This window comes from Scyliorhinus canicula, chromosome 26, assembly GCF_902713615.1.
Source record: "Scyliorhinus canicula chromosome 26, sScyCan1.1, whole genome shotgun sequence".
Lineage (NCBI taxonomy): Eukaryota > Metazoa > Chordata > Chondrichthyes > Carcharhiniformes > Scyliorhinidae > Scyliorhinus > Scyliorhinus canicula.
Genome location: NC_052171.1, coordinates 831,883 through 859,558, shown reverse-complemented (window position 1 = coordinate 859,558; position 27,676 = coordinate 831,883). Strand labels below are relative to the sequence as shown.

General features: G+C 48.3%; 1 protein-coding gene across 1 annotated transcript; it reads left to right on the top strand.

Annotated features, from left to right (window-relative positions):
* Nucleotides 1-19,908: 19,908 nt before the first annotated feature.
* Nucleotides 19,909-26,853, top strand: tmem230a (transmembrane protein 230a). The gene is made up of 4 exons (XM_038785330.1): nt 19,909-19,962; nt 21,364-21,480; nt 23,657-23,779; nt 24,220-26,853. Exons 2-4 carry the CDS (start codon nt 21,382-21,384, stop codon nt 24,358-24,360), a joined length of 363 nt encoding a protein of 120 aa, XP_038641258.1. The 5' UTR covers nt 19,909-19,962; nt 21,364-21,381; the 3' UTR covers nt 24,361-26,853.
* The last annotated feature ends 823 nt before the right edge of the window (nt 26,854-27,676 follow it).

Genomic DNA, 27,676 nt, shown 5'->3' with positions numbered 1-27,676 from the left:
AGGCTTCCTCCGCCTCCTGCAGCTCCTGGTATATCTCCGAGATCTTACCCTCTCCGACCCACACACCCTAAATCACCCTGTCCTGTATCCTTCGGGCGGGCAGCAATGGAAATTCTCCTACCTGCTTCCTGACAAACGCCCGAACCTGCATGTACCTAAAGCATTTCCCAGGGGTAACCCAAATTTCTCCTCCAGTGCAAAGCTGGCAAAAGGCCCGTCAATAGGGCAGCACGGTAGTGCAGTGGGTTAGCCCTGCAGCCTCACGGTGCTGAGGTCCCAGGTTCGACCCCGGCTCTGGGTCACTGTCCGTGTGGAGTTTGCACATTCTCCCCGTGTTTGCGTGGGTTTCGCCCCCACAACCCAAAAGATGTGCAGATTAAGTGGATTGGCTACGTTAAATTGCCCCTTAATTGAAAAAAAAATGAATTGGGTACTCTAAATTCATTTAAAAAAAGAAAGAAAAGTCCCGTCAATTAATAGATTCCCCAGCCTTCTAATTCCCGCCTGGTGCCAGCTTCGGAACCATCTATCCTGCCCGGGGCAAACCTATGGTTATTCCGTATTGGGGACCAAACTGAGGCCCCCCCGTCTCCCCCCTGTGCCGCCTCCATTGCCCCCCAAATCTTCAGCGTCGCTGTCACCGCCGGGCTCGTGGTATACCGCGTCGGCAGAAGTGGCAACGGTGCCGTCACCAGTGCCCCCAGGCTAGTACCTACAGAAGACGCCGCCTCTAGCCTTTTCCATGCCATCCCCTCTCCCTCCATCATCCACTTCCGAATCATCGACACGTTTGCTGCCCAGTAGTAGCTACACAGATTCTGCAGCGCCAACCACCCCCCCCCCCCCCCCCCAGACTGCGCTCCAAGAACAGTCTTTTAACCCTTGGGGTCTTATTGGCCCACACAAATCCCATGATACTCTTGCTCACTCGCTTGAAGAAGGCCTAAGGAATGAGGATGGGCAGGCACTGAAACACAAACAAAAACCTAGGGAGGAACGACATCTTGACCTAGGGAGAGCGGAAGCATGTCCCACCTCCTAAAGTCCTCCTCCATCTGGTCCACCAGCCGCGCCAGATTGAGCCTATGCAAGACCCTCCCAACTCTTGGCCACCTGAGTACCCAAATACCGAAAACCCCTCTCCACCATCTTGAGCGGCAGCTCCTCCAACCTCTTTTCCTGGCCTTGCGCATGCACCATAAAGAGCTGGGAATAACTTCATGAACCCCGCATCGTCCCAATTTGGGGCATTTACATTCACCAGCACTACCCGGGCCCCCTGCTGCCTACCACTCACCATCACATACCGGCCCTCTTTATCCGACACAATGCCCACCGTCTCGAAAGTCACCCGCTTGCTCACCAATATTGCTACCCCCCTGTTCTTCACATCCAACCCGGAGTGAAAGACCTGCCCTACCCATCCCATCCTCAGCCTGGTCTGATCCGCAACTTTCAGGTGCGTCTCCTGTAGCATGGCTACGTCTGCCTTCAGTCCCTTTAAATGCGCAAGTACCCGGGCCCTCTTGACCGCCCCATTTAGGGCTCTCACATTCCACGTGATCAGCCGGATCGGGGGACTACCCCCCCCCCCCCCCCCCCCCCCCCCCCCCCCCCCACCGACTCCATCTCCTTTTTTGGGCCAGCCACTTGCACACGTCTCCCGCTCCTTCCAGCCCCCCAGGCAGAGGCTCCCCACCCTGACTCTCCCTATTATCTCCAGCTCCCCCTCGGTCATAACAGCAGCAACCCAGAAACCCCCCCCCCCCCACCGGCCAAGCAATTGCTTGACCCCCCTACTCCCCCCATTGCACTCCCGTAAGTCAGCTGACTCCTGCTGACCCCGGCCGCTCCCGCCTCTACCACTGATCGCCGCAGAATTCCCTCCTAAAACCCAAGTCCCCCCCTCCACACCCCCTGCAAACCAATGTGGACTCCAGTCCAATACCGCCTCCCAGCATCCGGCCCCGCCCCCTCTCTTTCCACGGGAATTTATTGAACTCTTAACTATTAGGAACCAAGGAAAAATGTGTATATGTCAATAAATAGTGAATGTGTGTATGAGCCTGACTATGTACAAAGTATGTGAATGTATTTACATGGGAAGGTGTCAAGTGCAGTTAGATTGCATACAACAAATGAGGAAGAAACAATATGTACAGATGTGTAAACGAAGCACAAGGCAATGAAACATTCAGTCTATAAATTCAGTCTCTGTGGCGAGTGACGAATTCTGCTTGACCGAACGAGCATTTGGCTCTATTGAGTCTGAGGCCATGCTCGTGGATCCTGTGGAACACTCACTTGAGGCGATCGATGTGCGCCTGAGGAGTCGTGGACCAGATAATATCATCGACGTACACTCGCACCCCCTCGATGCCCTCCATCATTTGCTCCATTATTCGGTGGAACACCTCCGAGGCGGAGATGATGCCAAAGGGCGTCCGGTTGTAACAGTAGCGACTGAACGAGGTGTTAAATGTTCACAGCTTTCGACTGGACGCATCCAGCTGTATTTGCCAAAACCCCTTGGAGGCATCCAGCTTCGTGAAAAACTTGGCGAGAGCCATTTCGCTGGTGAGCTCTTCTCGTTTAGGTATAGGGTAGTGTTCCCTCATGATGTTACGGTTCAAATCTTTGGGGTCGATACAATTGCGAAGTTCCTCTGACGGTTTTTTGACACAAACCATGGAGCTAACCCAGTCCGTGGGTTCCGTGACCTGGTCCTGGAGGTCTTGCAGCTGCTGCTTGAGGCGGTCCTTAAGGGGCGCCGGCACCCGACGTGGTGCATCAACCACAGGTGTAACATTCGGCTTCAGCAGTATCTTGTATCAGTAGGGGAGTGTGCCCATACCTTCGAAGATGCTGTGGTATTGTGCTATGATGTCATCGAATTGGGTTTGGACGTTAGCATCTGGCGAGGCCGTTGCCTCTGCGGACAACATGGTGTGAACCCGCTGCACAAGGTTCAGGAGTTTGCAGGCCTGAGCATCGAGCAGGGAAGCTCTGTCAGGCCCGAGCACCGAGCAGGGAAGCTCTGTCAGGCCCGAGCAGGGAAGCTCTGTCAGGCCCGAGCAAGGAAGCTCTGTCAGGCCCGAACACCGAGCAAGGAAGCTCTGTTGGTTCCTACAATTTCAAAACGCAGGGTTGCTTTTGAAGAACGATGGGATACCGCAAGCTGGCATGAGCCACTGGCAGCAATGGCATTGCCATTGTAGTCGATGAGTTGGCAGGCCGGTGGAAGAATGCTTGGCTTGACGCGGATGGTGTCAAGATCAGACTTTGAAATGAGGTTTGCTGAAGCACCGCTGTCCAGCGTATGCGAGCCTTGTTGACTGTAAGGGTGGCACACCACTCGTCGTCCGGATCAATGCTCATCACTGGGAGTTGTTTCACCTTCTTGGCTGAAAGCATCGTAGGCTTGATGATGATGCCCAATTGGAATGGGGATGTGAGGCCCTCAGTGTAGGGATCTGGAACCAAGTCGGAGTTGGAGACTGTAACAGGTTGCTGTCCAGACCGGATGTTCCTGCGCTGCGGCTGGGATCGCTGTGTGTTGGGCAGTTGAGCAGATCTACACAGGGCTGCGTAGTGGCCAAGCTTGCCACACTGGAGACAGTGTCGAGATTTTGCGGGACATTGCCGCTTTAAATGGGCGGAGCCACAGTTGTTGCACGTCATGGCGGCGACGTCACATGCGCGGTGCGGTCGAACGATGTGCGCACCTGCGCAGTTCGGTCGTTGGCATTGCCGTCCCCTTGGTTGTGGCACGCATGTGCAGGAGCCCAGGAAAAGCGCGCAAAATGGCTGCCCTCATCCAGACTCAGGCCCTGGAGCTGTTTTATGGCCTGCACCCGCTCCGCATCGTGGGGGCCTTGCCGCGCCGTCTCTGCCACCTTGATATGGGAGTACCAGTTGTTAGTGTGCTCGTGGAGGACGCAGGTCTCAATGGCGATGGTAAGGGTGAGCTGCTTAACTTCAAGGAGCTGCTGGTGAAGGGGATCGGAGTGGACTCCGAAAACGATCTGGTCGTGGATCATGGAGTTGGAAGTGGAGCCGTAGTTACAGGACTGTGCGAGGATACGGAGATGGGTTAAGAAGGACTGAAAAGGTTCATCCTTACCCTGAAGCCTCTGCTGGAACACATAGCGTTCAAAGCTCTCGTTGACTTCGATGTCACAGTGGCTATCGAACCTCAGCAGGACTGTTTTAAACTTTGTCTTGTTCTCGCCTTCGCAAAGGTGAGGGAGTTAAAGATGTGGATGGCATGGTCCCCGGCTGTAGAGAGGAAGAGAGCGATCTTCCTGGCATCCGATAGGGCATCGCGGTCGGTGGCTTCAAGATACAGCTGGAACTTCTGCTTGAAAATCTTCCAGTTGGCACCGAGGTTGCCGGCGATGCGGAGCTGTGGGGGAGGGCGGACGCTGTCCGTGTTACCGGATGGCTGATCGCTGGTCAAAGGCAGATTATCTCAAGGTAGGTCCGTCAAACTCGAGCATGACTCACTGGTACCATGATGTGTTGGGCAAGCTGGGTCTGCAAGGACTGCGTTTACTGCAGTAGTGAGAGAGACAGGCTTCCAACACTTGAAGAAATGCAACTCAATTTTATTGAACTCTTAACTATCATACATACTTTAACTGTGGGTTGACACTATGCTGACTTGACTGGAGACCTGAGGCCCATCTGACCAGACTATCCTACTACCACATGGTGGACGCTCCAATTGTTGCTCACGGGCTCTGACTGAGAAAACTAGTGCCCGCTGGCTTTATAGTGGCTGTGTCCTGTCTGGTGATTGGCTGCTGTATTCTGTGTGTTCACTGGTCATCCTGTGTGTCAATCACTGCCTGTCTGTGCACCATCATATACCTGTGTGTATATTATGACACACATCACTGTTTGTGAGATCGTGTGCACAAACTGGCTGGCATGCCAATAGTCACCAAATTTCAAAAGCGCTTCAGTGGCTGGAAAGCAGTCATTTTCAAAGCTGGGGTCGGGAGCCGTGGGTGGGTCACAGGCGGGTGTCTAATGGTTCGAAGGGCCATGCGTTGCAGCATTCCCGATCGGAGGAAGCAGTGCCCTACGGCCGCAGCTGGCTTTTAAAAATGACGACCACGACGGGCTTTTAGAATGCCGGCTGTGCGGTGCATGTGTGACCGCTCATCAGTGCGCAGGCCCGGGACCCAGTGTGAAAGCGTGCTGACACAGGGGAAGATTTCTTTTAAATTCGATGCAGCCTTCCTGTCGAAGCAACAGCAGAGAGCAGGTCACACACCCCCGAACACTGATGTCACGTGCTCTGGGCGCAATTCAGATTCCTCCAATTTGTTAACAGTAAGCAAGCAACGGGAGTGAAGAATTTAAAATGGATCCATTTGTAATAAAGAAGAGAGGTCCAGAGATACAAACAGGCCAGGATCTCACATCTGAACCTGCTGGAGAGAGTGGCCCAGGAGAATCCACAGCAGGGCAAAGCAATGGTGGTGTGAGCTCCAGGACCTCTGATGAACAATCCATGCAGAAATGTAACATTGAATGACAAAGCAAGTGAGATCGCGAGGCTCACCTGTTGCATTGAAGGTAAGCGAAAATGGTGGGTCACAAAGTTCGGGTGGCGTGGGTCATGAAATTCGGTCGGCATGGGTCACAAAGGTCAACCGACGTGGGTTGCGAAGGTCAGCCAGTATGGGTCGCGAAGGTACGCTGGCATTGGTTGCAAAGTTTGGCTGCCATGAGTTGCAAGGGTCAGCCGGTGTGGGTCCTGAAGGTTGGTAAAAATGGGTCCCCGGAAAAAAAGTTTCCAAAACACTGCTGTGAAACACACTGGCACACCCTGTAGCTGTAAAAGGCATTCTCGAAAACCAAGTCAAGATGATTAGACATTTCATGAATGATTGAATAATGAGAGACTTCTTGTAATGTTTAATAATCAGTTGTTTTCCAGAATCTTAAAACCTTGGAACTCATATTGCCACAATGTTTGTTCCTTCCCTGTTCTCTTTACTCATGCTTTCTGCAAAAGTTTCCTTTCCTGACAGCAAGTATACTTCCTACAAACTGAATCTTGATGCTTTGCGCAACGCATCATCAGGGAACAATAAACTCTTGGAATTATAAACTAGAAATAATACAGCTTACTCATTATATGTTCCAGAGCTCAGTAAACTGGTGGAAAACCCACTTTTACACCATATATCACAGACTAAAGATTGAAGACTGATTTTTGTCAAGAGGTTAATTCCACTGAAAACTGCAGCAACGTCTGTTCCAAAACAAAAACGGTTTAGAAATGGGTTGTTCTCTTCGGAACTCTTTATTCTGAATCCTGGTGAAAATCTTTGGAGAAAAGGTAAACCTTGCCATGTTCCTGTCACCCCAGATTTGAAGAGTGATGCAGTGAAATCAGTTTCTGACAAAATATTTCTCCATTCTTTGATTTCCAACTGGCACAATGAGAGATTGAAAAACGGAACTAACAAACTGCTGTCCCATTGTAGAACATTCCCCGCAGGAACAGACCTGGGGAAACATAAACTTAGACCTGAGAACCTTCAATGATCAAACAGGATGTAACTTAAATATAGTTGCACTTCTTCCCCCTCCCTTTTCTCCACGTTTCTTGGTGGAACAACCAATGCAGGTGATTTCTCTGATCCTTGCAGAGGCAAAACAAGATGCAATGTCTGCTGCACTCAAGGCAAAAATACCAAACAAAACCGTTGACAATTATACAAATTAAAAGCCTTTGAGCAAAGATCAAATACAACACACAAATTGTTGAACCAAATAACAAATTCACATAAAATGTAGGGTTTATGAAAGTTTCAGAGGCTTTAAACCCCCAAGCTGTGATGTAAATACTATTCTTACTGATGATCTTTTCTGTGGGCTCCAGTCTGGACCTAGGATTTGTCATATCAGGGTCTGCCACATATCGGGGGAATTTGCTCTTTGGTGTAACAATTTGTGTGTTGTATTTGTATTTCCCTTCTCCCCTGCTCCACCCCTGGGAAAGACAACCCGTCCAAAAACTGCCTCAATGGCAACCTCTCCTATGGATGCTCTGACTCGTGTAGCTCTCTTGCTAAAAAGCCTCAAACGCCACATTAACCTTCCCGAGGGTGGAAACCAACCCACCACCCGAATCCCTTATCTGCAATATCTGCCGGGCGGCAGCCTGCCACCTCAGTTGGTGTGCCAAAAGATGACTGATCTTCTCCCCATGTTTGTAAAAGGCCCCCCTTGTGCGTCGCAGCTGGTTCACCGCATTGTCGGTCGGGAGCAGCTCAAATTCTGCCTGCAGTTTCTTCCTACCCACCTACAGCTCCGGTGTTGGTCCACCTCGAGGATGGAATCCACCAGCTACTGCCTCTCCACATTTATCTTTTTACTCCTTATAGGAGATTCCCCCCCCCCCCCTCCCTCCCCACACCCCCAGCTAACGACCGCCTTCAGAGCTTCCCACAGAGTGGGAGGCGAAAACGCCTTGATCCAATTGAATTCAACGTACTTCCCAATGGTAGAAGATATACACTCACAGAATCCCTTGTCCACCAGAAACGCCGTGTCCCATTTCCATAGGGAAATTTCATTGAGAGGGGCTTTGCTCCAGCATCAAGTCTACAAAATACGGAGCATGATCCAAAATAACGATCGCTGTGCACCCCAACCCCTTCACTCTCCAGGAAGATGAGACCTACCCACCACCAAGATGTCACTCTGGGAGTAGACATAATGGACGTAAGAAAAAAGCCTCCCTATCCCTTACCTAAATCTCCATGGGCCTGCCTCCCCATCTGTTCCATAAAGACCAATTTCACCTTCACCCTGATGGACTCAGAGACTTAGGGCGCGATTCTCCCAAAACGGGAGAAATCGTAAGGCTGGCGTCAAACCCGGGCGGGTTTGACGCCAGCCCCCCCCTTCCCGACCGGGAACCAATTCTGGTCCCCGGTCGGGGCTAGCAGCCCGACGCCGTAAGCTCCGGCATCACGGGCTTAACGAATTTCGTTAAGCCCGCTTGCCGGAGTTAGCGCCGGCTGACGCGTCATATGACGTCAGCCGCGCATGCGCGGATTGGAAGACTCCAACCCGCGCATGCGCGGATGACGTCATCGCGCATTTGCGTGAAACCCGCGCATGCGCGGGCCGGGATGCCCCTCAGCCGCCCCGCGAATGGATACTGCGGGGCGACGGAAGCAGAAATAGTGCGCGGGCATCGGGCCCACTGCCCGCGATCGGTGCCCACCGATCGCGGGCCCATGGCACCCTTGGCACGGCCGTGGTACTGCCGTGCCAATCGGTGCCATGGTTATAAAATGCGAGTGTTTACGGCCGTGTTTACGAACGGCCAGACCAGGTGTGTTTGCCGTTCGTAAAAACAGCCGTAAAGGGCTGGGAACTCGGCCCATCTATCAGCTGTGAATCGCTGCCGTAAAAAAACGGCGGCAGCGATTTGTGTCGAGAGTTGGGCGTGGGGGGGGGGGGGGGAGAATAGCGGGAGGGCGTTGGAACAGCGTGGCCGTAAAATTTTACGAGCCACGCTATTCTCCGCACCGTCGGGAGTGCGGAGAATCTCGCCCTTAGGACTTGACCTTGATAAATGCCATATTATCTCAATTCAGTGCACACAAATTAACTAGGACCACCGACCTCCTGCCAGCGACCCACTGTCTGCTGACAATTACATACTCCCACCTGGGCCCACCCATATTTTCTCAGCTGATCTTGTTGATCAACACTGCAGCCCCCCAAGCCGTACCATTGAAACCCAAATGATATACATGTCCCATTCAACCCTTCCATACCCATGTTTGGTCCTTGATCCACAATGGGTCCCCTGTAGGACCTTCATCAGCCTTGAGGTGTGAAAACTAGGCCATTCAACCCCTCTTACATTGCAAGTTATCAGCCAGACAGGGGCCTTCCACCATTCCCCCCACCCCCACCCCGACTCCGCCACCAACCCAGTCAGCCACCCTATCAGCCATTCCCATCACGTGGGGTTACCCAGCCGAAACTCAACGAGTGGCGGATACCAGGCCCACCCAAGATGGCCACCAAACCGGCCATAAAACCAGAACAAAGACAAAGAATCAGTCACCATCCATGGTTTACTCCTTCCCTCCACTCTGCCACCCAGCACTACCATATCCCAATAAACAAACAAACAGCCAAAAGGAGAATATAGACTCCTATCCTCCACCCCCACACCCAACCCCAAACAAAATAAGAACAAAAATTCTACACTCATTAATTTAAAAAAAACTAAAGTAATGAGCAGTAGTTACCCCAACTCTTCCGCTCCTATGAACTAACTTTACAGCTAGCAGGGTGACCCCCGCTCAGAGTAAACCCAGGAAAATAATCATACTGACAACCAGCCCCTGCCCACATCCAAATTTAATACAAAAAGACAGAAGGGAAAAGAAAACCAACACCCATCCATCAAACAACTCCAAAAATACAAAATACAAACACCAAACATGCCCAGAACCACCCTCCGAGGAAATCCCCATAATCACATGCCCTCATCCACAATACAAAAAATCACACTAAATACAGATACAAATGCGTCTACCAGTTAACAATTGATTCACATCCTGCCCATGCTTCTTTACGAACTTGGCCGCATCATCCAGCGCCTCAAAATAATAGCCTCTCTCTTTGAAAATCATTTGAAGATGTGCAGGGTAGACCACCCTGAATCGCACATTACTTCTATACAACACGGCCTTGTTGAACGCTGCACACCTAGTCAGTTCTGCTTCCACATTTTGATATATCCTGATGGCATATCCCTCTTATCCATAGTCTCTATGGTCTTTCACCTACTCAGGACCTGTTCCTTCTGTTGGTAACTGTGGAACCTGACAATGATAGCCCGTGGTGGTTCTCCAGATCGGGGCGTCTGCCTGAGTGACCGATGGGCCCGATCCAATTCCCACCAACTTCCTAAACATCCTGAACATATAGTCTGACGGATTTTGTCCTTCCAGATCCTCTGATGCCGAACTACTCTCAAATTGCCCCATCTGGAACTTCCTTCACCGCCTTCTGCGTGTCAGTCAGCACCGCCTTCTCTGCTTCCAGATAAATAATCCAGGTGGTTCAAGAATGCCACCTCCACCCCTTGCATCACCAAGCCTTGCTCGTTTAACTTCCGAACCGTCTTTTCCATTGCCACACGAACGAAGATCCTCAGAGTCCACCTGCTGCTACCTCTTGAATTCCTCCACCAAGATGTCTGCCAGCATCTTGGCTGTCCATGGATAGTTCAAAGTTCCAGCAGGAGCCTCTGCCATTTTCTCTACCAGCGAGGCTCGAAAAACTCCTGAGTCCGACGACGATACTTTGCCTGTGTGGTGAATGTATAATATGTATAATTCACACTGTACATTACTGTGCCCCTGTGGGCTCCATCTGTGAGCCGTTGCACGGCTCTGCCCACAGGGGGAGATGAGGAGCATGTACAGGGCTCCGCCCTCGGCTCCTCCCCTTCAGGAAGTATAAGTGCTGCGGTCCTGCGAGTCCGCCTTCAGTTCAGCATAGTCGCAGGCAGGCTCAGTTGTAAGCCGATTAAAGCCACAGTTTACTTCAACTTGTGTCTCTGAATGAATTGATGGTTGCATCAATTTAATCGACTTAAAAACTACTATGGAATCAGCCCTCAAACCTGACCGACTGGAACTCGATCCACAGGCCGCAGAAGCAAAGGAAATTCTTTTGCATTGGATTCGGTGCTTCAAGGCCTACCTGGCTGCGTCGACTACTTCCTCTGTTACAGAAGAACAGAAACTCAGTCTCCTCCACGCACGGGTGAGCCATCGTATTTCTACTCAACTTGATGTAACTGACTCTTATACTGACTCTTATACGATACTCGACCGCCTGTACGTGCGGCCCGTGAATGAAGTCTACACGTGACACATCTTTACAACACGCCACTAACGCCCTGGGGAATCGCTAGAAGACTGTCTGCGCGACCTTAAAGCCCGAGTACGCGACTTTAACTTCCAGGCCGTGACAGCCTCCCAGCACATGGAACTCGCCGTCTGAGAAGTGTATGTTGCAGGGGTCCGATCTAATTATGTGCGGCAGCATCTTCTCGAGAAAGGGGCCCAGGACCTGGAGGACACGGTTGTTGCTTTCCAAAGCCTAACTGCGTTCCCGGCCGATCACGCGACCCCGTCGTGGACCCCCCGACCAAAGACTGCCCCAGGCCTGTGCCGCGCGGCCACCCGCCCACCTCGGAGGGCTATCGTGCCATTTTTGCGGCCAGCACCAACACGCCCGGCAGCAATGCCCAGCCCGAAATGCGACTTGCAGCAGCTGCGGGAGAAAAGGGCACTTTGCGAAGGTCTGCCTGGCCAAATCTAAAAACTCGAACCCTAACCCGAACACTCGCTCCTCCGACTCCCAGGCCCGCAGACCCCGTAATGTGGCAGCGTGACTGCCGACTCCACCTCCGCACAACATGTGCGACTCCCGGGGGCCGCCATCTTGGCAATCCTCCCCCACGCGGCCGGCCATGCGCGATTCATGGGGGCCGCCATCTTGGGCGCCATCTTCCTCGCTGCCCGCCACGTGCGATCAACGGGGGCCGCCATCTGGGCCATCACCCGTTACGTCACTCGAAGATTACGACCTCCGCGGACAGTCATCACGGGGCCGTTCCAGCACCGCCGACCACGCCACCGACTACCCGCAGCTCAGTGCAGCCACTTTGGATCAGTCGCGGCCAAAGCACCTCAAGAGCTCCATGATGTCCGTCAAGATCAACGGATACGAGACACCGTGCCTGTTCGACTCCGGAAGTACTGAGAGCTTCGTTCACCCAGAACTGGTAAGGCGCTGCTCGCTCCCGATGTTCCCGACACAGCAAATAATCTCCCTCGGCTCGGGGTCGCACTCAGTCCAAATACAGGGGCACAGTACTGCGACTCTGACAATACAGGGCGCCGACTACACCAATTTCCAATTGTATGTGCTCCCAGACCTCTGCGCCCCCCTCCTCCTAGGACTGGATTTCCAGTACAACCTCAGGAGCCTATCACTCAGCTTTGACGGGCCCCTTCCCCCACTCACTATTTGTAGTCTAGCAACTCTGAAAATTGACCCCCCTCCACTCTTCGCTAACCAGTGGCCACTCTCCAGGAGGTACAGCCTGCAGGACAGGGTTTTTAATCAGGTCCGAAGTCTGGCGTCTTTTGCGTGAAGGAGTCATAGAGGCCAGTAATAGCCCCTGGAGAGCTCTGGTGGTGGTCGTCAAAACCTAGGAAAAGCTCCGGATGGTGGTTGATTACAGCCAGACCATTAACCGGTTCACGCACCTCGATGCGTACCCCCTCCCCCGGATTGCAGACATAGTAAATCAGATCGCCCAGTACCGTATATTCTCCACAGTGGATCTGAAGTCTGCATATCACCAGCTCCCAATCCGCCCGGAGGACCGCCACTACACGGCGTTCGAGGCAGACGGCCGCCTTTTCCATTTCCTCCGGGTTCCCTTTGGTGTCACAAACAGGGTCTCGGTGTTCCAATGAGCAATGGACCGAATGGTGGACCAGTACGGGCTGGGGGCCACTTTTCTGTACTTGGATAATGTCACCATCTGCAGCCATGACCAGCAGGACCACGACGCCAACCTCCACCGATTTCTCCAAACTGCCCAAAAACTCAATCTCACCTATAATAAGGAGAAATGCGTTTTCCGCACTACCAGCTAGCCATCGTCGGCTACGTCGTGGAAAACGGAGTCCTAGGACCCAACCCTGCCCGTATGTGCCCCCTCTTACAACTCCCTCTCCCTCACTGTTCCAGGGTCCTCAAGAGGTGCCTCGGGTTTTTTTTCATACTACGCCCGGTGGATCCCCCAGTATGCGGATAAAGCCCGCCCACACTTCCCATTGTCAGCAGAGGCTTGCCAGGCCTTCAACTGCATTAAGGTGGACATCGCCAAAGCTGCCATGCGGGCGGTAGATGAGTCCGTCCCATTCCAGGTGGAGAGCGACGCCTCAGAAGTCGCTCTCGCTGCCACTCTGAACCAGGCAGGCAAGCCAGTAGCGTTCTTTTCCCGAACCCTCTCCGCTTCGGAACTTCGACACTCCTCAGTCGAAAATGAAGCCCAAGCCATTGTGGAAGCCTTACAGCACTGGAGGCACTACCTCGCAGGTAGGAGGTTTACCCTCATCACCGACCAGAGATCGGTTGCCTTTATGTTTGACAACTCGCAGCGGGGCAAAATCAAGAATGACAAAATCTTGCGGTGGAGGATTGAACTCTCCACCTACAATTACGATATCGTATATCATCCTGGGAAGCTCAATGAGCCCCCAGATGCCCTGTCCCGCAGCACATGCGCCAGCGCGCAAGACAACCGTCTTCAGGCGATCCGCGATGACCTCTGCTATCCGGGGGTCACCCGGCTTGCCCATTACATCTAGGCCCGCAACCTGCCCTTCTTCACGGAAGAGGTTAAAGCCGTCACCAGGAATTGCTCGATCTGCGCGGAGTGTAAACCGCTCTTCTATAGACCATATAGACAGTAGAACAGCAATGGCGGGAGTTTCTTGGAGTAATTGAGGACACAGTGCAGAGGTTCATCCCAAAGAAAAGAAAGGTTATCAGAGGGAGGATTAGGCAGCCATGGCTGACAAAGGAAGTCAGGGAATGCATCAAGGCAAAAGAGAGAGCCTATAATGTGGCAAAGAGTAGTGGGAAGTCAGAAGATTGGGAAGGCTACAAAAACAAACAGAGGATAACAAAGAGAGAAATAAGGAAGGAGAGGATCAAATATGAAGGTAGGCTAGCCAGTAACATTAGGAATGATAGTAAAAGTTTCTTTAAATACATTAAAAACAAACGGGAGGCAAAAGTAGACATTGGGCCGCTCCAAAATGACGCTGGTAATCTAGTGATGGGAGACAAGGAAATAGCTGAGGAACTTAATAAGTACTTTGCGTCAGTCTTCACAGTAGAAGACATGAGTAATATCCCAACAATTCAGGAAAGTCAGGGGGCAGAGTTGAATATGGTTGCCATCACAAAGGAGAAAGTGCTAGAGAAACTAAAAGGTCTGAAAATTGATAAATCTCCGGGCCCAGATGGGCTACATCCTAGAGTTCTAAAGGAGATAGCTGAAGAAATAGTGGTGCGTTAGTTATGATCTTTCAAAAGTCACTGGGATCAGGGAAAGTCCCAGAGGATTGGAAAATCGCTGTTGTAACCCCCCTGTTCAAGAAGGGAACAAGAAAAAAGATGGAAAATTATAGGCCAATTAGCCTAACCTCGGTTGTTGGCAAAATTCTAGAATCCATCGTTAAGGATGAGATTTCTAAATTCTTGGAAGTGCAGGGTCGGATTAGGACAAGTCAGCATGGATTTAGTAAGGGGAGGTCGTGCCTGACAAACCTGTTAGAGTTCTTTGAAGAGATAACAAATAGGTTAGACCAAGGAGAGCCAATGGATGTTATTTATCTTGACTTCCAAAAGGCCTTTGACAAGGTGCCTCACGGGAGACTGCTGAGTAAAATAAGGGCCCATGGTATTCGAGGCAAGGTACTAACATGGATTGACGATTGGCTGTCAGACAGAAGGCAGAGAGTTGGGATAAAAGGTTCTTTTTCGGAATGGCAACCGGTGACAAGTGGTGTCCCGCAGGGTTCAGTGTTGGGGCCACAGCTGTTCTCTTTATATATTAACGATCTAGATGACGGGACTGGGGGCATTCTGGCCAAGTTTGCCGATGATACAAAGATAGGTGGAGGGGCAGGTAGTATTGAGGAGGTGGGGAGGCTGCAGAAAGATTTAGACAGTTTAGGAGAATGGTCCAAGAAGTGGCTGATGAAATTCAACGTGGGCAAGTGCGAGGTCTTGCGCTTTGGAAAAAAGAATAGAGGCATGGACTATTTTCTAAACGGTGACAAAATTCATAATGCTAAAGTGCAAAGGGACTTGGGAGTCCTAGTCCAGGATTCTCTAAAGGTAAACTTGCAGGTTGAGTCCGTAATTAAGAAAGCAAATGTAATGTTGTCATTTATCTCAAGAGGCTTGGAATATAAAAGCAGGGATGTACTTCTGAGGCTTTATAAAGCACTAGTTAGGCCCCATTTAGAATACTGTGAGCAATTTTGGGCCCCACACCTCAGGAAGGACATACTGGCACTGGAGCGGGTCCAGCGGAGATTCACACGGATGATCCCAGGAATGGTAGGCCTAACATACGATGAACGTCTGAGGATCGTGGGATTATATTCATTGGAGTTTAGGAGGTTGAGGGGAGATCTAATAGAAACTTACAAGATAATGAATGGCTTGGATAGGATGGACGTAGGGAAGTTGTTTCCATTAGCAGGGGAGACTAGGACGCGGGGGCACAGCCTTAGAATAAAAGGGAGTCACTTTAGAACAGAGATGAGGAGAAATTTCTTCAGCCAGAGAGTGGTAGGTCTGTGGAATTCATTGCCACAGAGGGCGGTGGAGGCCGGGACGTTGAGTGTCTTTAAGACAGAAATTGATAAATTCTTGATTTCTCGAGGAATTAAGGGCTATGGGGAGAGAGCGGGTAAATGGAGTTGAAATCAACCATGATTGAATGGTGGAGTGGACTCGATGGGCCGAATGGCCTTACTTCCGCTCCTATGTCTTATGGTCTTATACAAGGCACACCTGGTAAAGGCATACCGGCCCTGTGAACGCCTGAGCATCGATTTCAAAGAGCCCCTCCCTTCAACTAATCGCAATGTTTATTTCCTCAACGTTATAGATGAATTCTCCCGTTTCACGTTTGCCATCCCATGCCCCGATATGACCTCCCATACAGTCAACAGAGCCCTGCACAGTGTCTTGACCCTGTTCGGTTTCCCTAACTATGTCCACAGCGACAGGGGTTCATCCTTCATGAGCGACGAGATGCGTCAGTACCTGTTCAGTAACAGCATGGCCTCAAGCAGGACTACCAGCTATAACCCCAGGGGGAACGGGCAGGTGGAGAGGGAGAATGCGACGGTCTGGAAGACCATCCTACTGACCCTACGGTCCAGGAATCTCCCGACCTCCCACTGGCAGGAGGTCCTTCCCGATGCGCTCCATGCTATTAGGTGCCTCCTCTGTACGGCCACGAATCAGTCTCCTCATGATCGCCTATTTGCCTTCCCTAGGGAACTACTACGGGGGTCTCGCTTCCGCCCTGGTTGACGACACCGGACCCTGTCCTCCTCCGAAAACACGTTCGGACACATAAGACCAACCCCCTGGAAGAGAGGGTCCTACTCCTGCACTCAAACCCCCACTACGCGTTCGTTGAACACCCTGATGGCCGACAGGAGACCATTTCCCTCCGGGACCTGGCACCTGAAACTCTACTACCACTACCGCCGATGTACCTCCCACTCTACACCCCACCCGACCTCCCATGCCCTGCGCCCCTGTGCCTATTTGCTACCCGTGCTCCCTTCCGCCCTACACACCGGTTTGCAGGAACGAAGCTCAGGTAGAACCATCCCCGGAGTCCACTCCCGGACCCGCACCGAACATCCTTCCACAGCCATCCGAGACGGCTGCAACACCGGTACTTCGTCGGTCGCTACGCACGATTCGGGCGCCGGACCGACTGAACTTGTAGACCCGTCACCCCTGCTGAACTTGATTTTTTTAACAGGGGGTGAATGTGGTGAATGTGTAACCACTATAATTCACACTGTACATTACTGTGTCCCTCTGGGCTCCATCTGTGAGCCGTTGCACGACTCTGCCCACAGGGGGAGATGAGGAGCATGTACAGGGCTCCGCCCTCGGCTCCACCCCCTTCAGGAAGTATAAGTGCTGCGGTCCTGCGAGTCCGCCCTCAGTTTAGTACAGTCGCAGGCAGGCTCAGTTGTAAGCTGATTAAAGCCACAGTTTACTTCAACTCGTGTCTCTGAATGAATTGATGGTCGCATCAGCCTGTCTGCTGCCTTGTGTTACACTTGTTGGGCATTACTTTTACGTGGGAACTTATCCCATCGAACTACTCAAGTTTCCCCCCCAACATCACCTACAAACTGGCCAAAAACAAAGTACCCTGATGGAAGCTACCGTGTGTATGACTGCTCACCACGTAGCTGCCGCCGGAACTTCATATCTCCAAGTTAGCTGAGAAATTATTTTCAAATAATTAATTGAATGCTCTCAGAGAATTGCAACTTTCCAAATCCAGTTAAAGGCAAGCAAAATCAAAGATCAGATGAATTTGTGACTTTGAACATAAACACAGAGCAAATAAACTCTGCGGGCACCCATTCCAGGCATGCATTGTTAAAAATGTTTTCAAGCTGATCACGGTCACCATTGCAGTGAAGCCCATCAAAGCCACAAGCATGGGAAATCTCTTTGTCTCCAAATGAAAGTGACACCATCTTGAAATTCAGAAAGCTCTTCAAGCAGAATCTGTACCTTAAAAAATTCAGCCATGGATCAGAATTTCAATCATCCACAATAATTTTGGACTTATTCAAGGGTCAAACCTCGTGGGAAATGTGGTGTCCATGAGAGGATAATTTCTACACTGCTGGAGTAAACCAAGTATATGTAGAGAGTCAGAAAATGTCCTGATTAATACCTTTTGATTCTGGTTTGGTGAACTTGTGGATGAACTAGTCATGATGCAAAGCTTCAATGGAATATCAAAAGCTATCAAAAGTTTTCTTCTTAAAGTTGTGCTGCAGAGCTTCAAAAAAGGGAAAGAAAACTCCCCATGAAAGAGAAAAAGGCATTACCTGAGCCAGGGAGGCAAAGAGTTTTCCGAAAGTCTTGAAAATATATATTTTTGGGAAGCGTGACACATTACCAGAACTACAACAGCCGGTGGCAGCTCAGAGGAAGCAGGTGATAGTGAATGGAGGAAAGCTATCCGATCAAATCCAAAATAAACAATCCCAAATAAGGTCGGAATGTTTTTGATTCATTCATGGGATGTGGGCAGTGCTTGCTGAGCCAGCATTAATTGCACATCCCTAAAGAACCTTTGAGCAGGTGATGGTGAGCTGCCTTCTGAACCACTGCAGTCCATGTGGTGTAGGTACACTCCCAGTGCTGTTAGGGAGTTCTGGGGGTTTGACTCAGCAACAGTGAAGGAACGGTTATATATTTCCAAGTCAGGATGATGTGTGACTTGGAGGGGAACTTGCAGGTGGTGGTGTTCTCATAAGTTCCTGCTGCCCTTATCCATCTGGGCGGCAGTTGTCAATGGTTTGGAAGTGACCATTGCCTCCCATTCTGTATGTTTACATTGCAGGAAGGTAGCAATGGATTTTTCAGATGGGCAAAAAAGTGGCAAATGGAGTTCAACCCAGAGGAGGGTGATGTGGTGAATGTGTAGTACTAGTAATTTACCAGTGTATTAGTATCATGTTCTGCCATTGTGTTACAGCTATGTTATGTTGTTGACCTTGTGGGCTTCACCTATGGGCCATTGTGTGGCTTCACCCACAGGGGGATATGTTGGGGCATGTACGGGTTCCGTCCATGGCTCCTCCCTTTGAAAGGAAGTATAAAGAGCAGTTGACTTGTAGGCGGTCCACAATATTGTACTAGTCGCAGGCAGGCACTGTTCTAAGCTGTTTAAAACCTCGGTTTGCTTCTACTCGTGTCTTTGTGTGAATCGATGGTCGCATCATGTGAGATGATGCATTTGAGGAGGTCAAACAAGGCAAAGGATTGCATGATAAATGGGAGGAAACTGAGAGATGTTGAGGAAGTGACCTTGGAGTGAATGTCCACAGACCATCGGAAGTATCAGGTTGATAAGGTGGTTAAGAAGGCATGTGGAATAGTTTCCTTTATTAGCCGAAACATAGAATATAAAAGGAGCGAGGTTATGCTGGAACTGTAGAAAACATTAGTCATGCCACAACTTGAGTATTGTGTGCAGTTCTGGTCACCTTGTTACAGAAACAATGTCACTCTATTAGACAGAGTGGTCAGTGACACAGAGCATATATTTCACATGATTGGTAGAATTATTAAAGGGGAGATGAGGAAAATAATTTTCACTCAAGAGGGTTGTGGGGGTTTGGAACTCACGGTCTGAAAGCGTTGTGGGGGCAAAAAACCTCAACTCATTGTATCTCCCGCGCCCAGACCTGCACGACTGACCGAATGCTGCAAAGTGGGATGGCTCTTTTTTTGGCTGACGCAGATGATGATAGGCGAGGTGGCTTATTTTTGTGCCGTCAACTTTCTATCATTCTAAAGAACTGAGTGGAGGTGTTGTAAAAGTGTTTGGCACATATATGGGACACAATAATGTGAGCGAGTACATGACCTTCATTTAAGGTCAGCTGAGCATTGGACAGAGCTGTGTGTCCCAGCAAGCACGGAGACATCTCCTGGCTTGTACCCTTTGCTGTACATTTATAAATAGTTCTTGGGATTAATAAAGACTTACAGTTAACATAAATATGACCACGAAGATGTCTTCAGACCTATCAAACTATAACCAATGCTTCGCAAAGGTTTTCTCAATCAAGAGGTACCTGAAAAGCAAACATGACTGCTGGACCTTGTGTGATGGCTGACAATTTCAAATATTCAAAAGAATAGTTTTGGAAATTCAGGACCCGAAGGACAAGGCAAAAAAAAAAGGAAATCTTCAGCAATAAGAAGTTACCCTTCAAATCTGAAAGTTGTCCCTCACGCAGGCAATGGGATGTGCGAAGGAAGTTTCACTTTGTGACTTCTTTTTCACAGCAGTGATCAAAATAACATTTCTGCTGGGAGGATAGCTTGGGGGCCAGGACCCTCACTTGAAGCAGTTTGCAGGAGCTGCTGCTGATGAATGAAGGGAAGCAGGGAGCAGAGGGAAGGAGCGAAGGGGAACCTTTGTTCGGGTTGGAATCAGTCAGTGCGACTGTTAGTGCGGGGCCGGAAGCGGGGGCCGGAAGCTGGGCTTGGAGGGGAGATGGAGGCTGCGCGCAGGTAACAGGAGCTGCAGGTTTCATGGCGAGAAGAGGTGGTTCAGACCCCCCAGGGTTGTGTGCAGGATGGTTTTCTGTTGCGGCGATGTTGGCAGCAATGTGTCAGCGAGAATGTGGCATATTTTGACAGCCGGTGGCAGGTTGTACCTCGACAGAGAGAATTGTGACCCAGCGCCCCCCCCAGAGAGTTGAGGATAAAAGTTGAGGTTGACACTTGACTGTAACACTGACGGTACAGCTCAGGACTCCAAACCCCATCGCTCGTTGTGGAATCGTTGTGTAAAATCGCTGCTGGGACCCCCCCCCCCCCCCCCAAAAAGCAAGTAGAAGACTCGGCAAATTTAAAATCCAAAATGCCTTTGGGAAAAGATGCACAGAGTTGGGTTAGTGCCAGTTAAAATGATAGCAAAAGCCTCTGGATCATTGGAAGGACCAAGCTGGTTCATTTATTTCTCAGAGAAAAATGAAAGTTGCCACCTCTGACCACCACCAGACCCCCGCCCAGTGATGCAGCTCAGTCTTGCTCACGCTTCGTGACAACCCTTCCAGAGAAAGCACTGAAACCACTCTGATTTCACCCCAGCTGTGGTATAACTGCATCTGGTGTAAACTGAACATTTAAACGTTTTCTCACCCTGGCTGCCTCACAACATTTCAAGCTTAACTATGTTTGCTCCTGTTTGGTTGGCTTTCTTCCAGCATTCAGCATTTATCAGGAATTTGGATGCTGGAGTGTGGATGAGCAGCAATGTAACTCGACACCACTCCCTTCAGTCTCGATGAATGTTTCTTACGTATAACATTTGATTTATTCTGCACTCCAATTTATTCTGGTCTCCAAGAATGTGCAAGCAATTTAAGCCAGCTTCCTTGACCTGGTGTCATTGCTTAGGACTAGAGTTGATTTGTGCTTCATTCAGCCTGTTTTGTAGCACGGTAGCACAGTGATTAGCACTGTTGCTTCACAGCGCCAGGGTCCCCTTTTGAATCCTAGCTTGGATCACTGTCTGTGCGGAGTCTGCATGTGCTCTCCGTGTCTGCGTGGGTTTCCTCCGGGTGCTCTGGTTTGCTCCCACATGTCCCGAAAGATGTGTTGTTAGGTAGTTTGGACATTCTGAATTCTCCCTCCGTGTACCCAAACAGACGCCGGAATGTGGCGCCTAGGGGCTTTTCATAGTAACTTAATTCCAGTGTTAATGTAAGCCTACTTGTGACAATAAAGGTAATTATAAGAGCGTTTATGTGCTAATGTCCAAATCTATCTATAAATTTAGCTTAATCTTTTACCTGCTTGTAGAAAGGGATAATTCAATTGTTCATGTGCTGCAGGTGTATGTATCTGCAAGTTTAAGTGTCCATGCACAACCTTGGCAAATCCATTCTTTTTATTATTTCGCTTTAGTTGTTAACGAGCTGTGTTATGATGCCGTCACGTAACAACGCTGCTGCTGCGGGCTCCAGTAGCAAAGTGAAATACTCTAAACTAGCAGACAGTGACGAGGGTTACATCGATCTGCAGGTTAGTTCCTGACAATGACACTGAGTGTGTACAGCATATAGAAATAATCATAAGCTCCTTGTTCATTTCATCTGGTAACACACTTTTGCTCATTGGCCAAGGAATTAGTTGGCAAGTGTCAATCTGATCCATGTTTTACATTGAGGTAGTTGATCTTGACCAGAGCCTTTGCGATGCAGGCTGAAGAAAGAATTGTTCTTGGCGCTAGCTTGTTGCACATTGCATCCTTCTCCAGGTGGACATCTGGTCTGGGGAGGATTTGCTATGTTTATCAGGGGTTTTACAGTAAATAGCCTTCCCACACTCAACCGGGTTTGGTCATGAAGAATGAAAACTTGAATGAGGTGCAGGAACTGAACCCCAGCAACATTTCATATATATTCGTAAGAGGAAGGGGTTAATATAAGAACTAGGAGCAGGAGTAGGCCATCTGGCCCCTCGAGCCTGCTCCGCCATTCAATTAGATCATGGCTGATCTTTTGTGGACTCAGCTCCACTTTCCGGCCCGAACACCATAACCCTTAATCCCTTTATTCTTCAAAAAACTATCTATCTTTACCTTAAAAACATGTAATGAAGGAGCCTCAACTGCTTCACTGGGCAAGGAATTCCATAGATTCACAACCCTTTGGGTGAAGAAGTTCCTCCTAAACTAAATCTACTTCCCCTTATTTTGAGGCTATGTCCCCTAGTTCTGCTGTCACCCGCCAGTGGAAACAACCTGCCCGCATCTATCCTACCTATTCCCTTCATAATTTTAAATGTTTCTATAAGATCCCCCCTCATCCTTCTAAATTCCAACGAGTACAGTCCCAGTCTACTCAACCTCTCCTCATAATCCAACCCCTTCAGCTCTGGGATTAACCTAGTGAATCTCCTCTGCACACCCTCCAGCGCCAGTACGTCCTTTCTCAAGTAAGGAGACCAAAACTGAACACAATACTCCAGGTGTGGCCGTACTAACACCTTATACAATTGCAACATAACCTCCCTAGTCTTAAACTCCATCCCTCTAGCAATGAAGGACAAAATTCCATTTGCCTTCTTAATCACCTGTTGCACTTGTAAACCAACCTTCTGTGACTCATGCACTAGCACACCCAAGTCTCTCTGAACAGCGGCATGCTTTAATATTTTATCGTTTAAATAATAATCCCGTTTGCTGTTATTCCTACCAAAATGGATAACCTCACATTTGTCAACATTGTATTCCATCTGCCAGACCCTAGCCCATTCACTTAACCTATCCAAATCCCTCTGCAGACTTCCAGTATCCTCTGCACTTTTCGCTTTACCACTCATCTTAGTGTCATCTGCAAACTTGGACACATTGCCCTTGGTCCCCAACTCCAAATCATCTATGTAAATTGTGAACAATTGTGGGCCCAACACGGATCCCTGAGGGACACCACTAGCTACTGATTGCCAACCAGAGAAACACCCATTTATCCCAACTCTTTGCTTTCTATTAATTAACCAATCCTCTATCCATGCTACTACTTTACCCTTAATGCCATGCATCTTTATCTTATGCAGCAACCTTTTGTGTGGCACCTTGTCAAAGGCTTTCTGGAAATCCAGATATACCACATCCATCGGCTCCCCGTTATCTACTGCACTGGTAATGTCCTCAAAAAATTCCACTAAATTAGGCATGACCTGCCCTTTACGAACCCATGCTGCGTGTGCCCAATGGGACAATTTCTATCCAGATGCCTCGCAATTTCTTCCTTGATGATAGATTCCAGCATCTTCCCTACTACCGAAGTTAAGCTCATTGGCCTATAATTTCCTGCTTTCTGCCTACCTCCTTTTTTAAACAGTGGCGTCACGTTTGCTAATTTCCAATCCACCGGGACCACCCCAGAGTCTAGTGAATTTCGGTAAATTATCACTAGTGCATCTGCAATTTCCCTAGCAGAGATGGAATTAATAAGGTTATTAAGCAGAAATTGTGGGACAGGTAAAATCAAGGCTTGCATTTATCTGGTACCCTTCACAGCCTCATGATTGGTCAAAGCCACAAACAGCCAAGCACTTGCTAAGAGCGATCTTAAATATTTATTATTTTTTGGAAAATTTATAGTTTGTAAATAACCAACACTTTGCATTTATGTGGTACATTTCTCACAGTAAAACATCTCAGTATATCAAATAACTTTTCCTTTTCCTGCAGTTTAAGAAACTTCCCACAAAAATTCCATACAAGGCAATTGCACTTGCAGTCATCTTGTTTCTAATTGGCTCGTTGCTGATTACCATTGCTGCTCTTCTACTAACTGGGTACATTAGTAGTTCGGTAAGTTACACACTGCTTCACAATTTAGGTTTTTAACTCCATTCCCATTGAGAGAAACTGAAGACATAATTGAATGTTACAGTTCCTTTAATGATAACTCTATCCTGTCTTAACTTCATGAGTACCGACTGCTGAATCTTTGTAACATGTTCCATTTCTGAATGATGTCTGCAATAAAATTGCTCATAAGTGTTGGATTCAGGACAATTATTTGCTTCAAGAATATGCCCATTAGGAGCTGAATTATAACAGTCTAAATTCAATTTATAAAGGCTCCTTCAAGCAAGCTGCCCATCAACATAGCCTGATTTGAAATCAAATCCTGCCAGTTGAAAGCCACTGTGGACAAAGCTATCTCTGCAAATCCTCTGTTCTGCTGGACAAAGTATCTTGCTTTTACAAAAGAAAACCAATTACTCCATTTTATTTTTCTTTTCCAGTACAGTGACACAACCTGGCCGGTACTGATCATCGGGATCCTGGTTTTCCTTCCTGGCTTTTACCATCTACGGATTGCGTATTATGCCTCAAGAGGATACAGAGGCTACTCCTATGATGACATCCCAGACTTCGATGACTGAAAACTGTTCTCTTCCTTTAGCTGACTGCTGCATGCAGTCTGCTCTCAGGCTGTCTGTGATGGACAGAATGAGAGAACTCCATTTCAAAAGGCTAGATTGCACCAAATGGAATTCCAGCTATATGACAATACTGCGATTAACAAGAACCAGCTTCACTCCCCTGCTAATCCTATATATATTTTGAACCTTCTGACTGTATTGGATATTTCCAAATACCAGTGTTGAAGGGTTTTTTAAAGTACTTCTCCCTTTCTGCTAAAAACAATTGACATAAATATGGTTATCATGAATGGGTGTGTTTCCTTCGCACCAGGCAGGCTCACAAACAGAATCAGGTTTGCTCAGCTTTACCACCACTGCAACAAATGGTACCAGCCCAAGACTTACAGACCTCTCCCAATCAGTGAGAGTATTGGCAAGGAAACCAACATTTAGTTTTTCTCACGTTGGAGGCAATATATTGTAACTGTTTATTGTTAACTGTTTCATATAAATGGAACAGAGTGCTTCTTATCGTAAGTGTTTCCCTGGACTGTCAGGTGCTCAGAAACAAGTTACATTTGAGCCCCATATTAGCCTGAGCAGGTGATTTCTTTTGTCATTAAGCTTCTGAATTGTTTTCCACTGAACAGCATTTTAAGCACTATTGTCACGAAAGCGAGGTCCATCCAAATTTTTTGCAATGTCAAGGAAGAACTAAGATTTCAATAGCGTGTGGGTTGATGGTTGGATGAAATGTTGTACTGTGTCCACTTGAAATGCGAAAAGACCCTTCCAAACTTGAGCTGTGTCGGAACAGAGTGTAGCTAGCTGAAGAATGCTGCAGTGAAGTGCTGGTGGACACACTAAATATCTCAGACAACACAGAAATGTATCAACTCGGTGAACTTTCCTATTTTGTATTCATCCTGCTGCAATGAATTTCCAGCTGTCTGTGCTAAGAAGGCTGATGAAATGGATAATGGATTATATTTACACTTACAACCTCAAAATCACTTGGGAAAACCAATTTGAAACAGGCATTGTTTCATTGCTAGCCCGTTCTGTGGGGTCTCAGACTGATGTTAAATGTGAATGCTGTGATGGAATTTTTGAGACTTGAGGAACATAAGTATGATGAACTATATATGAGCAGTATTTACACATTTTAATATCTAGTGACATTGCAATATAGGCCTGTAAATTTCATTTGAGGTTTTCAGATCAAGCAATATTGCGAAACCAAATGTCAGTCTGTAATTGAGTTGGGACACTCTGCTGACCCATCCGCCCCCATTCCTGGCTTGACAGATTCACACCAGTTGCAAACTCATGTTTGATCTATTTGATATAGGGCACAAAAACTGGAAACACTGGACAACCTCAGCAGGTCTGACAGCATCTGTGGAGAGAAAAGGGAGCTAATGTTTCAAGTCTGGATCACTCTTTGTGAAAGCCCATTAGAGTCATCCAGACTCAAAATATCAGCTCCTTTTTCTCTCCACAGATGCTATCCAGACCTGCTGCCATTGTCCAGTATTTTCTATTTTTGTTTCAGATTCCAGCATCTGCAGTAATTTGCTTTTATTTGGGATTGAGTCCTGGTATGGACCAGGGATGGTGAAACGCCAAGGGGTCATACTAGCGTCTGGACTTGGACCTAAGATAGCAGATTCAACATAACCACGGGGGAGGGAACCATCTAGTGTTGATACCCACAGTCCTTCTGCGAGAGACTGTGCGAAATGTGGGCACTGGTGTCAACCCTTTTATGCTGAGGGATGTCCACTAACTCCATTGGTGGCAGTGCTTTAGCATGAAAAGGCACAAAGCTGTACGTGTTGTGTTCAGTTTGTACTTGAGGTTCACTCCCAGAGGATGCAGCATTTTCCTTGTGCCAAAGAACAATGTCAGCAGCTGATATTAGTCAATAGACAGATATTTGACCTGCTAAGGATTATGGGAAGCAGATGACAAAGTGGAGTTGAGACCACAACCAGATCAGCCATGATCTGATTGAATAGCGGACCAAACTCAGAAGGACTGAATGGCGTCATGCTGTGCTTAAGTCTGATGTTGCGATGCAAGTTGGGGCTTATTTTGTTGCAAGATGAAAAAGCGCAGTGCACAAAAATAGGCTAAACATGCTGCAATAACGACCTTGTTTTGTTTGTCACTGATTCCAATGTTCATATTTTACATTCCATTGGTAATTAATTTCTCTCCCCATGTTTAACATCTCAATTCAAATTACCCCATCAACAGAGGTGGATAAACCTGGTGATGGTGTGGTAATCCTATTGAATGGTGATCAGTTTTTCCCTGTTTTAATCCATTGAATAGTGCAGTATTCCAAAGGAATCAAAACATGAGCATTATCAGTGATTCTGATTTGAAGGGATTTTCTTGAAAAGGATTTTTCAGCATTGGGCAAAAAATATTATTTTAGTTCTTATACATCAAGTGCGAGCAGTGCAAGATGCACTGAATAAAATATTGAATGTCTGACTGGCATACTATGTGTATGATTTGTTTCCCTTCAATTATCTTCTCTCCTTCTCTGAAGGTCCAGATTCTTGCTATCGTCCAGTTCCATCAGCATCCTCCACTACATGGCTGTTCTTCATTTGTGAGTCTAGATATTGAGTTTTCACAGGTTATTTCACTGAGGGGGCAGGGAGGGTGATTTGCGGATGATTTGAATTAAGTTGACACATGAACATTTTTTAAAAATGTAGAGTATCTAATTCATTTTTTCCAATTATGGGGCAATTTAGTGTGAACCAATTCTCCTAACCTGCATATCTTTTTGCGTTGTGGGGAGAATGTGCAAACTCCACACAGACAGTGACCCAGAGCCTGGGACCATGGCGCCATGAGGCAACCGTGCTGATCACTTGCGCCACCGTGCTGCCCTCAACACATGAACATTTTTGCCCAGGAGCATGGATAGGAAGTTTAGACAAACAGGGTTATCCTTATCGTGGGACAAGGGTGACTGATAGTTGTAACACCATTGCCACTCAGACTGCCAACAGCTAACTCCACACAGATTAGAGATTCAACAGTAAACAAGCCAGGAATCATCCATCGATATAAAGAAAAGAGGATATTCCTATCAGGGAAAATTGAATAGAGTTGAGCTCTTTTCTCTGGAAAAAAGAGGAATCAAAGTTGACTTGATAGATGTCATGAAGATTATGAAAAGTTTTGGCAGGACAAATTAATTTACTTTGCCGGCAGGACCAAAGCTCAGGGTCATAAATGTAAGACAATCATAAATAAATCCAACAGGGAATACAGGAGAAGGAACGGCTGAGAGAGTGGTTAGAACATG